The sequence below is a fragment of the Bos mutus genome, chromosome 4, assembly GCF_027580195.1.
Source record: "Bos mutus isolate GX-2022 chromosome 4, NWIPB_WYAK_1.1, whole genome shotgun sequence".
Lineage (NCBI taxonomy): Eukaryota > Metazoa > Chordata > Mammalia > Artiodactyla > Bovidae > Bos > Bos mutus.
In genome coordinates this window covers 99,507,032-99,519,614 of record NC_091620.1, presented here as the reverse complement: position 1 = coordinate 99,519,614, position 12,583 = coordinate 99,507,032, and the positions used below count along the sequence as shown (strand labels likewise).

Sequence of the window (12,583 nt, the reverse complement as noted above, 5' to 3'; positions counted from 1 at the left end):
ATGTCTAGCAGGTTCAGGGAAATGAACGTGAAGTCACACTATCTGGATTCAAAGCTTGACTCTATACCACTCCCTAGTTAAATACAGCCCTGGGCATATTTTTCTGTCTTGTTCTCTCCACTTGTCTAAAAAAGTTGGTGGGGGAGGGGGTTGAGTAGTAAGTCAGCCTTCAGTTCAGTTCAGTCACTCAGTCGTGTCCGACTCTTTGCGACCCCATGAATCGCAGCACGCCAAGCCTTCCTGTCCATCACCAACTCCCGGAGTTCACTCAGACTCACATCCATCGAGTCAGTGATGCCATCCAGCCATCTCACCCTCTGTCGCCCCCTTCTCCTCCTGCCCCCAATCCCTCCCAGCATCAGTCTTTTCCAATGAGCCAACTCTTCGCATGAGGTGCCCAAAGTACTGGAGTTTCAGCTTTAGCATCATTCCTTCCAAAGAAATCCCAGGGCTGATCTCTTCAGAATGGACTGGTTGGATCTCCTTGCAGTCCAAGGGACCCTCAAGAGTCTTCTCCAACACTACAGTTGAAAAGCATCAATTCTTCGGCACTCAGCCTTCTTCACAGTCCAACTCTCACATACATACATGACCACAGGAAAAACCATAGCCTTACAATGTTATAATTAGTAAATGAAGTAATATATATTGTCCCTGGCTCAATGATGTTATCCACTGGTGTTATCAGTTTCATCTTGATATGAGATGCCTTCTTGTAACCCTTTCTCTTGTCTTTTTTTACCTTCTACCTACTCAAGAAAAGTGGAGATTTCCTCCAAAGATGAATTCTATCAATCACCCTAGAGGAAAGGGACAAGCTGCTACAATGAGAAACACTTATGTGTAATAAATATATATATAATTTCTATGTATATTTTTACTTGAAGTTTAAATTTCAAATTTAGAGGTTCTGTTTTGCTCTACAGTAACTGCTATTTGTTCAGATAACAAAGTTCCTGCGTGCCCTATTTGAGCATTTTTGAGAAAGTGGTAACAGAGTAGCATTCCAACATATTCTCTGATACCATTGAAGGAAAGCCTTGGATATATAAAAAATGCTTTCTGTGAATTATTTTAGTTATGCTGAGCATGCATTGCTTTTATAACTGGAAAGGAGAAAAATGGGAAGAAAAGAAAATGGATATCTTTTGGAAATGGTGAATATGGTATATGGACTTTGGGGAATTTTTTTTTTTTAATGAAAGGAGGACTCATCTAGTTTTATTTGTGCTTGTACCTAACTTTTCCTTCATTCAGATTCATCCTAATTAAAATGTTGTGAAATAAGAAAATAAGCTTGAAATGTCAGGATAGATGTTTTTCAGTATAAAGACGATGCTTTAGTTGGAAATTTTAAAAGACCTATTAAAAACGTATCCACTGGGGTTGATGACGTATAGCTCAGAGCCCTTTCACTAAAAGTGTTCAATATTTCTAATTCTGGTTCTCTGCCTCTGTCAAAAATCACTTGTAGCAACTTAAGGTTAGCCAGTCTAGACACCTGATGAATTGGTCCTTTATTCATTCACTTACCAAATATTTCTTGAACACCAACTATATGCCAGGTACCATTCCAGGTGCTGAGGATATTTCAACAAACAAAATGGCCAAATATTCTTGTACTCATAGAGCTTACATTTTAGTAGAGGAAGATATTTAAAAAGTAGTCATAAAGTTTTACTGCGGTAAAGAATCTACCTGCAATTCAGGAGACTCGGGTTTGATCCCTGGGTTGGGAAGAGTCCCTGGAGAAAGAAATGGCAACCCATTCTAGTATTCTTGCCTGGGAAATCCCATAGACAGAGGAGCCTGGCAGGCTACAGTCCATGTGGTCGCAAAAGTCAGACACGACTTAGCAACAAAACAATCTAGCTTTTACTGAGTAAAACAGGAAAATGTTGGTGAATATTGAACAAAGGAATATATTAAAGATCACTTTGGCTGCTGTTGTTAAGAACAGATTGTAGACAGGGAGACCCAGTTGAGAGGTTATTTATTACTTCATGTTAGATGATGGCTTAAGGCCAAGGTGACAGTGGGGAAATTATGTGCTGAAAATAGTGAGATTCTGGGTATTATTTTGAAGGTATAGTAAACATACTCAAATATAGTAGATACTGAGTGTTGAAGAGTTAATGAAGACTCTGAGGATCTTGGACTGAACTACTAAGGATGGCATTCCTATAAACTGACAATATTGAAAACAGTGGGACTGAGGACTGTGGAGGCAGAAATTGAGATGTTTACAAGTTCATATCGGACATCTTAAAGATGCCTCTAAGAATCCACATGGAGAGGTCAAGTGAATAGAGATACACATACACAAACACACATGAAAAGAGACCTGGTCTGAAAAATTACTTTTAACAGCCAAAGGATGGTACTTGAAAACATGAAACTGGATGAAGAGTTCAGATAGTGAAAAAGTCCAGTGTTTTTTTTCTTTGGTGCACTCCAATATTAAAAGCTCATGGAAACGAAAGTGTATCACCAACAGACTGAGTAGAAAAGCCAAAGTCGTACAGAAAAACAAGCACAGCATGTCGTTCTAGACAGTGAAGGAATATTTCAAGGAGTTGGGTAAACTCTATTAGGTCAAAGTGAGCAATGATAATCGACTTTTAAATTTAGAAACGTGGAAGTCAGTGATGCCCAAAACTGAAGCATTTTTAGTTAAGTGCTAAAGGTAAAACCTGATCAGGGTGAGTTAACAGACTTGAAAAAAGCAAAATTCAGTATAATTTTTGCTTGCTTCTTGTTTCACATACCCTGTTGTTCAGTTGCAAAGTTGTGTGACTCTGACCCCATGGACTGCAGCACACCAGGCTTCCCTGTCCTTCACCATCTCCCAGAGCTTGCTCCAACTCATATCCACCGTGATGCCATACAACCATCTCGTCCTCTGTCATCCCCTTCTCCTGCCTTCAATCTTTCCCAGCATCAGGGTCTTTCCCAGTGAGTCAGCTCTTCACATCAGATGGCCAAAGTATTGGAGCTTCAGCTTCAGCATCAGTCCTCCCAGTGAATATTAACGGTTGATTCAAGTACCTCCTGGGAAGCATCTGTCAATTCTGAAAATGGCAATTTTTCAAATATACAAATATGCTACCCAAGGCAACACCTATCCTGAAACACAGTTTTGCCTGGTGACCTCATTAAGATGAGGAAATGACAAAGTAATCTGCTGTATATTTAAATAAGCAGTACAGTAAAAGTATAATTCTAAACAAATTCATTCAAGGGTAAAAAAAATGGCATGTTATTTTTCCTGGCAGCATTTGTATCTGATGCAGCAACAGTCAACTTCCATTGCCACTTCAGTGTCTGTAACAGCAGTAATTGGATGTAGTTTCTTCAAGACATGTCTCATGCCAAATTTTACATTTTTGTGTGGGCAAGTCCAGAAATACTGATTAAATACTGATTAAAGAGTCTTAAAAGACAATTTTCTAGTACTAAAAAATGTAAGGCATTTATTTGGAAATACTTCATAAAATCTTTGTCTTTCAATTATTTAGGAATTTTGACTAAATCCCTGTATCTTTTCATAATTTTAAACCTTGAGGTGATTTGTACCAAAGCATCCAGAGTGGTTCCTGACACGGGTGGGAATGGGGCAATTTTGTGCACCAAGTAACATTTGGCAATGTCTGCAAGCATTTTTAGTTTTACAACGCGGAGAGAGAATGTCACTGGCATATATGGCAGAGGACAAGCACACTACTAACCACGCTAATATAAAATAAAAACCCACCCTACTACAACAATCTGACAGCTGACTCAGAAGGTCAACAATGGCAAGGCTGAGAAACTCTGAGGATAAACATTATTGAAAGACAAGGAGCTTGAAGTGGTCAATTCTACATTCAAGACTACCTGGGTTCAAACACAAAAAGATGCATTCAAATGCATTCATGTGTTCTGCTTTCATGGATACAGAGGGTCGACTGCACTGCGCCATTTTATATAAGGAACCTGAGCGTCTGTGAATTTTGGTATCTGCGGGAAATGGGAGGAACAGTGTTCCCGAAACAAATCTCCCAGACACCAAGGGGTAACTGATTCACATTTGACTAATGGAATGAACTTGAATAATTTAATCTTGATTTAATTGGTCTTGGTTTCCTTACTATTTAAAAAAATATTTGTTAAGTATTTGAGATAATTCACATGAACATTTAATTCAGTTCCTGACAAGTAAAATGTACCATTACTTTGTAAACACAAACTATGTATAACATAGACCTATATATTAAAATCTAAAATTGTCTCACTAAATTCCTGAAGCTCCTACAATGTCATGATCTACACACACCACGTGGAAAACTGATATATGACATGGCTAATTCTTGATTAGCCACCACTGAAATGTTCTGCTCATTGGATCAAAATTGCTAGCATACTTCCTAGCCTTTGAAAACCTGCCAAAACTCAGAAGTTCTCAAGAGCTCTTCTTGGCCACTCACTCGGTGAGTAGTGATGGAGTCAGATCCAACTACAATCCCCAGCCAGACCATGGCAACTGACAACCTATAAAATTTTCAGTAGAGAGAATGAATGACACAGTAAAAACCAGTATTAACAACAGCACATACTTCAATATCAGCCAGTAACAGAAATTCAGAGGTTTTCATCTCACCAATCCCAAAGAGGCTTGAATAATCTTCCAAATCTACCTTTCATTTATAATTCCAGTTCTTAAATATGCCCCAGCACTAACAACGGCCTGTACACAAAATGAAAGTGTCTTATTAGAGCTGCTTAAAGTCTTATTTTCAAGTTACATGAATACACGGAAACTCAAGAAATTCCTTAAATTCCAATAGTTTATTTCCCATCTCCTAAGTTATGAAGTTCAGAGTAGAGTTTCAGCATTAAATAATGACACATATCAAGTTTCAGACTATTTATTCATCAGTGTAAACCCCACCACAATACACCAACGTGATTTCGTGCATTTAGAGGGGAAATATTTCCTGGTTAAGTGGAAAATTGTGCGGATGGCTTCTGGAAGACCTTCATTCAAATCAGCTTTACAGTGAAATATTTCATTTAGAAGTCTGGACCTTCTTTCTTCAGTTTGCTGTAATCTACATTCACAGAGTAGAACTTGGAAAAGAAAAAAGATATTTTAGATAATCATATACACAAAGATGATATAGAAGTTTAAGATCATTTTTATTCAGCTTTATATAGTAACAATTATAGACATGAATTATTAAAAATATTTAACAATATAAAAGTCATTCAAACAAAGACGTTAAAATTCCAGTCCTTAATAATGGTTTTCGTAAGGTAAAAATATTCAGTCTTCGGTAAAAATATTCAGTCTTCCTCAGAAAAGCAGAGTCAGTATGATCTGTTGGAACTTATAAAAAATTCTTCTTTTCAAGGTGAATAATTATGAATTCTTCTGACATATACTTCCAATTGTTACATTTTTCCTTTCATTTCCATTAGGTACAGGAGTGAATCTCCAACAGAATGAGTATCAATTATTATCCTTATTTGGTCAGCAAAGTGCTATAATTTAGATGGGAAAGGTTTAAAGCAATAAAGATCAGCTAATAATATAAAGTCATGCTTTGTTGCATGTTTGTTTCTGTTAGTTTTTAGATACAAACTGGCCTGCTTTGATGGCTTTTCTTTCCATTTTTCCCTCTCTTTCACTTAGGGGTTTCCTTAATTTCCTAACCCAGAATGCATCAAAATCAAATTTATACTTTACCACCTTTGGCACAAAAGCTTTTAAATATATTTAAATGTATTTTGGAAATTTTTAAATTTTCAAAAATGTGCCTATATTCAACTTAATTTGAAATATATTTTACTATCATTTCTTTAAAAACTGCCTCTAACTCCCAATAATTAAAAAAAATGATTTATACTTGTAACTGCTCTAACAATCCTACTAAGGAAACAGGATTCGTAATAAGCCCAGACAAGGCTATAATCTTATGCCAAAGAATACTGAAGAGGCTATGCTATAATTACTTGAAAACTGTATTATTTAACTCCAAAAGTATCCGAAGTGCAGAATTCATCATCATTTTCTTCAGTTTTTAAACAAGAAGCTCATAGATCTGTGTCCATTGTTTCTTCAAACCCTTTTATTTCTTGAAACATACCCTAACTTCTTGATCTCTAATTGAAAAATTCTTAATTTGACTTTTAAAAAAATTCCCAGGTTGTGAAGCTTATCCTTGAGATACATATGTAGACGTTTATACACTTTATAAACATTAAGGTATGAATCAGTCATAAAGTAGTATTTTTTCTTCTGACAGTATTCTCCTATGAAGTAACTGAAATAAGACAGAGACTTGAAAGAAACCAACTGTTCATCTGTAACACACTAACAAAATGTTAAACAGAGTATTTATAAAAGGAACTGCAGGTTGTATTTTAAGAAATATTTATGGGCTGTTTTAAAAGATCCCAGGCACTATCGGCAGAATCATTTATCTTAATTATCACAACCTTACTCATTCTTTAGAAAAGCAGCCACTGGGATCAAGTTATCAAGTTGTCAGAAGCAGGATCAAGCTCCTACACCCAAGCAGAGTGGAAAGTTGACAGTATTTTTGCTAATTTTCTCAAAACTAAGCAGACTTCTGATATGTTTGCTTTATTCAGCTCCATGTACCAGTATCAGAGTTCTCTGTCAAAGTAATTTTCAAATCTGCTTTATTTTTCAGCTTCCATGTCCCCAATCCTTTTCTCAATTTAATGGTAGCTACCTCGGCAGTTTCTGAAACAACAGCTGGGAAGGCACAGCATATTCTGATCTTGGCTTCAGGGTATTTTATCCAGTTGAGAAATGCTGCTAGACCTTCAATGCTTAAATGCTATCTCAGCCTACTCTCTTGTATTAGTTAGCTTTTGCTAGAATGTGAAATAGCAAAAAATAACCACCAAATCATAGCGGCTTTCAAGAAAGGTTTATTTTTCACTCACATTATCTGCCTTTCTAAGCTCACTGCTCTGTTCTTTTCATTTTAATCTGGGCTGAATGAGAAGCCCTAACTGTCAATTTGGTCTCAGGAGGGAAATGGAAAAGAACAATGGACGAACCGCACGCTTGATTATAAGTGGCAGATACCACTTTCTTTGATTTGCCAGAGCAAGTCACATAACCAAACCTGGTGTTAAAAGGGCCAGAAAAAAATTCTCTTAGGTGAGAGGAAGTGAATGACAGAGAAAGAATAACCTAGCCTACCTCAGCGTTTGGGTTTAAGAGCAGTAGTAGACATCATCCATGCCAAGCTCCCAAGTTTTTGGACTTGGCTCCCTTCTATTTCTGCTTGCAAATGTCCCAATCCTTCTAAACTCATCTCTTGGCAAGTAGAGCCAGCAATAGTCTACTAACATCCTGTTTTCCAAAATCTTTTATAATGAACTCTTTAGGCACAAGGTCTGCTTTCCAAGTTATAGCAGGTGACACTTCAGATATTTTGCCATTATATGATTCCTTTTTCCAGGCTAATACCAGTATGTTAGCTATTTACAGCCCAATCTATGCCACACACATTAGATTTCTGCTGAGGCAACGTTCCATTTCCAGCTCACATGGCCTTATCCTGGCATGTGTTACCATATTCTTGTTGCTGCTGTTCAGTCACTAAGTCGTGTCTGATTCTTTGTGACCCCATGAACATTGTATTTTAAAACACTGGTAATCAGTTTCATTATCATAATCACCTGGGGAGTTTTCTGAACTACATACCAGAGATTCCAATATGCTCTTGGGGTGAGGGGACAAAGGCCTGGGGTTTTTTGGTTGCTGCTATTTCCTTTTTCAAAGTTTATTGGATGTGGAATCATTTTCTCCAGAATGGACTTAAATTTACAGAAGAGAAAAAAACAGGATGCTTGTGTGTCATTTTTTGAGGCAAAATGTGACACAAATTAAGATGGCTCACTTCAGGTTCACCAGTACATTTTTGTTTCTTGTAGAGAAATCTGTTGAAGATTTGGAAGCCCAATTATAATCAGAAGGTTGAACATAAGGCTTGGAGTCTGCAAAAGGTGGTAATTATTTTAAAAGCTGCTGTCATCAGTAATGACAGCATATTTCTGTAATAAGGAGCTATATCTGCCAAAAGGTCCTAAACACTCCTTGCTCTGGATACTTCTCCCTAACAGTGCTCAAAGAAACTGCTAGTTTTTGATGAAAGAGCCTGGCATAGTGGAAAATTCACAGCAAGTTATATACTTTAAGTGGGTAAACTGTATGGTATATAAAGGGCTTCCCAGGTGGCCCTAGTGGTAAAGAACCCACCTGCCAATGCAGGAGACATAAGAGATGAGGGTTTGATCCCTGGATTGAGAAGATCCCTGGAGGAGGACATGGCAACTCACTCCAGTATTCTTGCCTGGAGAACCCCATGGACAGAATAGACTTGTGGGCTACAGTCCATCAGTTAAGTCACTCAGTCGTGTCCAACTCTTTGAGACCCCATGAACTGCAGTACGCCAGGCTTCCCTGTCCATCATCAACTCCTGGAGCTTGCACAAACTCATGTCCATTGAATTGGTGATGCCATCCAACCATCTCATCCTCTGTCTCACCCTTTGACTCTCTGACAGTCCATAGGGTCACAAAGAGTTGGACTCAACTGAAGTGACTTAGTACATGAATCATATCCTAATAAAACTTTGACATGCCATGGGTTTTTTCTTTGTATATGCAAAAATTTACATTCTTTATGACACTGCAAGGATTTTTTCTTTGTATATGCAAAAATTTTACATGGAAGCATAGCATCTGAGGAATAAATGGTCTTAGATTTTCAACAAGGATAGACCTTATGGGCATCATGCTAAGTGAGGTAACTGAGACAGAGAAAGACAAATATACTGTATGATCATCACTTAAATAGAATCTAAAGAGTTTGAATTTGTAAAAAGAGAAAGTAGACTGGTGACTACCAGGGGATGGAAGATGGGGAAATTGGGAAGATTTTATTAAAGGCAGAAACTTGCGACTAGTACCTCAACAAGTTCTGGAGGCTTAATGTACAATATAGTGATGATCATCAACAGTATCACAAATTTCAGAGTTGCTAAGAGACTAGCTCTTAATTATTCTCAACACAAAAATGTGATAATTATGTGACATGATAAAGGTGTTAGCTAACACTACTGTAGTAATCATAGTGTAATACATAAATGCACCCAACCAACAAGCTGTACACCTCCAACTTACACAATATTACACGTCAATTATGTATCAATTACATAAATAGAGGCAAATAGCCTCAGTCCATGAAATCATTCTTTGGAGTAGTTTCACAAACTAGTTTTGCAGAAAGATGTCAAAAAGGTGTACCCAGAAAGTTTATGGTAAAATATAAGTTTCAACTGATTTTCACATCTTTCTACTAATTCTCACCTGAAATATGTCAACCATACCAAAAAGAAAAAACCACCAACCAAACCAGCCACTAGATTCGTTACTCAAAGTGTGGCCCATGGACCAAGACCATCAATATCATCTGAAACTTTATCAGAAATGCAAATGTTCAGTTTCCACAACAGATCAAGTGAATCAGAACCGCTGGGGGTGGAGTTGAAGAATCTATTTTTAACAACCTCTCCAGAGATGCCAATGTATGCCGAGGTCTGAGAATCACTGCACTACACTAAACAAGACTGGAGAAAATGTTAACCATACTATCTCTTTCTTTCCTTAGTCAAATTAGCAGAATTGAGACATTATCTTCATTTCCTACACAGACTCTAAAGCTTGTGAATAAAGTTCTTAAAAAGATATTTATTAGAAAAATATACCATTTTAATTTCACAGAACAATCTAGCAATTTCTCAAAGTTCATTTATAATAGAGTTTTACTTGCATCTCCTATTTCAAAAAAAGACCTAGTCCATGACAAAATTTATTAAAATACACTTTCCAACAATTCTGAAACAATTTTTAGCTTACCTTGTACTGATCATTAGGACCTAGTTTGTTCCAGGGTTCTGGGTTATTCTTTCTGTCCCAACTAGAAGAAATATATAAAACATTATAATTATTAAAGTTACAAAATACTATTTAAAATAGTTTTATATTCAAGAAGCTATCATTTTGAATAGATCAAATTCCATTTCCTATCAGATGAAGTAGTGTTATTTTCATTATAGAGTTGAAATAGAGAAAAGACCCCTAATAAGCAAACCCATGGAACAAGTTAGAAAAAGGTACAACACAGAGAGCCCCTTGGGGCAGTTATCCCTGTTCCTAACCCTGTCACAGAAAACTTTATTTTAAAAAAAAAGCATTCCCTACTGTAGAAAAACAGCCCCCAAAAAACACTCAAACATACTAGCAACCCTGACTAAGTGTTTTATAAAGTTACTATTATCTCAATCCTCACAACATTACAAAACGGGTACTGGCAGTTCTATTCAACCAACGAGAAAATGCAAGTCAGAGAAATCTAGAAATAATTTCATGAACCAAAAAAAAAAAAAAAAAAACAACAACAGTAGAACTGGGATCTGAACTGGGATCTGAATCTACGACAGCCAATTTCAGCTTCTTTCTACTACTTGACGCTGCCTCTCTAGAAAGATTGAGGCTCCTAAATCAGTTTGGTAAACCATCAAAGTTCTAAAAATTTTTAAACACTTACCTGACATCGGGATTGAACAATGCCAGGCGCGTGACATACAGTGCTGCTCCAGTCCCTCCTGCTCCAATAAATATGAAGAGGGGGATCAACTGGAAGCCAAAACAAAATACATGAGAATTAACAGTCATCTTCAAATACCTACATACTGATAAAAGTAAACAAAAAAAGACTACAGTAGTTTCTTCACTGATTCCCAAATCTCTAACCATCTTTTTATTTTTTAAAAAATTCTAACAGCTTTATTGGGATTTACATGCCGTAAAATTCATTAACTTCAACAACCAACGATTTCCAGGAAATGTATAAAGTTGTGCAACCGTCCCACAATACAGTTTTAGAACATCCCCATCACCCCAAGAATCTCTCTCAGGGCCACTGCTGCCACTCACACCCCCATCTTCAGCCCCAGGCAACCACTAATCTGCGTTCTAACTCTAGATTAACCTTCTCTTCAAACCACCTTTTTTATCTGGTCTTGAAATTTGAAAAAAAAGACTTCATTTTTAAGGAAGATTACTTTTAACTATATTCAACAGTTTAAAAAAAAAAAAGGAATTTCTAAAGGATGTGAAGATAATTCTGATTTAACGTGGAAAACGTTATACTGCAATTTTAAATTTTCTAAGAAACTATATCATCTTTTTTACCTAATAGTCATACATCACTCTCATTAAATTCCAGCTTCTCGCATGCTTGAAACACAAGCTCTTGGCAAATTATTTAAGCTTGCTTCTATACAGACGTTATGAAAAACAAAAATTCTGTTAAATAAAGTCTGAATGAGCATATAGAAGCACACCTACTATAAATACCGCTATTGCACATAATTTCTGGAAACGAACTGCTAGCACACTTAATGCAGTTAGGCAATCAGATTTAAAAATACAAATTAAAAGATTGCGTAATTGAGTTTTAGGACCACCGGACGTTGACGTGCAAGGGGAAAATACGTGAAATATTTCTTTTATATTTCTATATATATTTCTCAACGCAATTAAACTCCGCACTCCTAAAATATCATAAAATATCAAGACGTCAAGAGAAACTGAGGATTCCAAACTCAGAGACCTTCACATTTTCCTGAAGGCCTGGTGGTGCAATGAAGTGAAAACAAGGCTTTTAACAGCACAACAAACAGTGTAACTGACCTTTCCTGCTGTCTAACCCACACAGCGCCCAACTATCCGTCCTGGTACCACCGACCTGCAAAAGGACGCGCGCCCACCTCACTGTTCCAACATTTTCTTTTCCCCGAGAGTATCCCTCACCTCCCCCGTGCGAGGCCAAACCCCCACAATGCAAGGCGTGCAAGGTCAGAACTCAAGGTCCTGGGGCAACTAGAAGAACAGGACAGAGTGAGGCAAGGTCCAGCCCCGAGAAACCGTAAGGGGCTGAAGGAGGAAGCTCCTAGGGGACTGACGCAGCCGCCTACCCCCACAGGATAGACAAGGGAACACTGGAAGAGGGTTTAAGAACTCACGCTAGGATGCCTCTTGGCCTGACCGATGATCTGGCGGAGCATGGTTGCAACAGAGGCCTCGAGTCCAAACCGAGAGAAAAGCTAAGCCGCAAGACCGGAGGTTAAGCACTCACCGCACCTGGGAGGAGCGGACGTCCAAAGTCACTCAGGACCTCCTACCTGAAGGACCCCTGGCTCAGAGGGCGGCCTGCGGCAGGAGGGCCCGGATGCAGCTGTCCTGGATAATGCCTGTTTGGCTCAGACCCTCTCGCGTCTGCTCTAACCTGGCTAAATCAACAGCGTTCGACTGCAAAGCAAAACAGTCTCATTACTATGCCTTGAATACTTTCAATGGGTAATTTTTTTTGCGTCAAAACTAGAACCTACGATTGACTACACGGGCACTTTCTCGGGAGGCCTCGTGTTTGAAGAGGGGGCGGGCAGGCGGACGCTAGCGCCTTGAGCTCAGAGAGCCGTGTCCTTTAGCTAG

The 12,583-nt window shown here is 38.0% G+C and overlaps 1 protein-coding gene across 1 annotated transcript; it reads right to left on the bottom strand.

Annotated features, from left to right (window-relative positions):
- Nucleotides 1-4,891: 4,891 nt before the first annotated feature.
- Nucleotides 4,892-12,274, bottom strand: NDUFA4 (NDUFA4 mitochondrial complex associated). The gene is made up of 4 exons (XM_005909285.3): nucleotides 12,115-12,274; nucleotides 10,635-10,723; nucleotides 9,944-10,004; nucleotides 4,892-5,109 (listed from the first exon to the last, which is right to left on the bottom strand). Exons 1-4 carry the CDS (start codon nucleotides 12,154-12,156, stop codon nucleotides 5,053-5,055), a joined length of 249 nt encoding a protein of 82 aa, XP_005909347.1. The 5' UTR covers nucleotides 12,157-12,274; the 3' UTR covers nucleotides 4,892-5,052.
- Nucleotides 12,275-12,583: the final 309 nt, after the last annotated feature.

What these genes read in the sequence shown, in the direction of transcription:
- NDUFA4 (XM_005909285.3), bottom strand. Translation starts at nt 12,156, where the DNA reads ATGCTCCGCCAGATCATCGGTCAGGCCAAGAGGCATCCTAGC. An exon ending in AGGCCAAGAGGCATCCTAGC is followed by an intron (nt 10,724 to 12,114) that starts GTGAGTTCTTAA and finishes TTTGGCTTCCAG; the next exon opens with TTGATCCCCCTCTTCATATT. An exon ending in TTGTTCAATCCCGATGTCAG is followed by an intron (nt 10,005 to 10,634) that starts GTAAGTGTTTAA and finishes TATTTCTTCTAG; the next exon opens with TTGGGACAGAAAGAATAACC.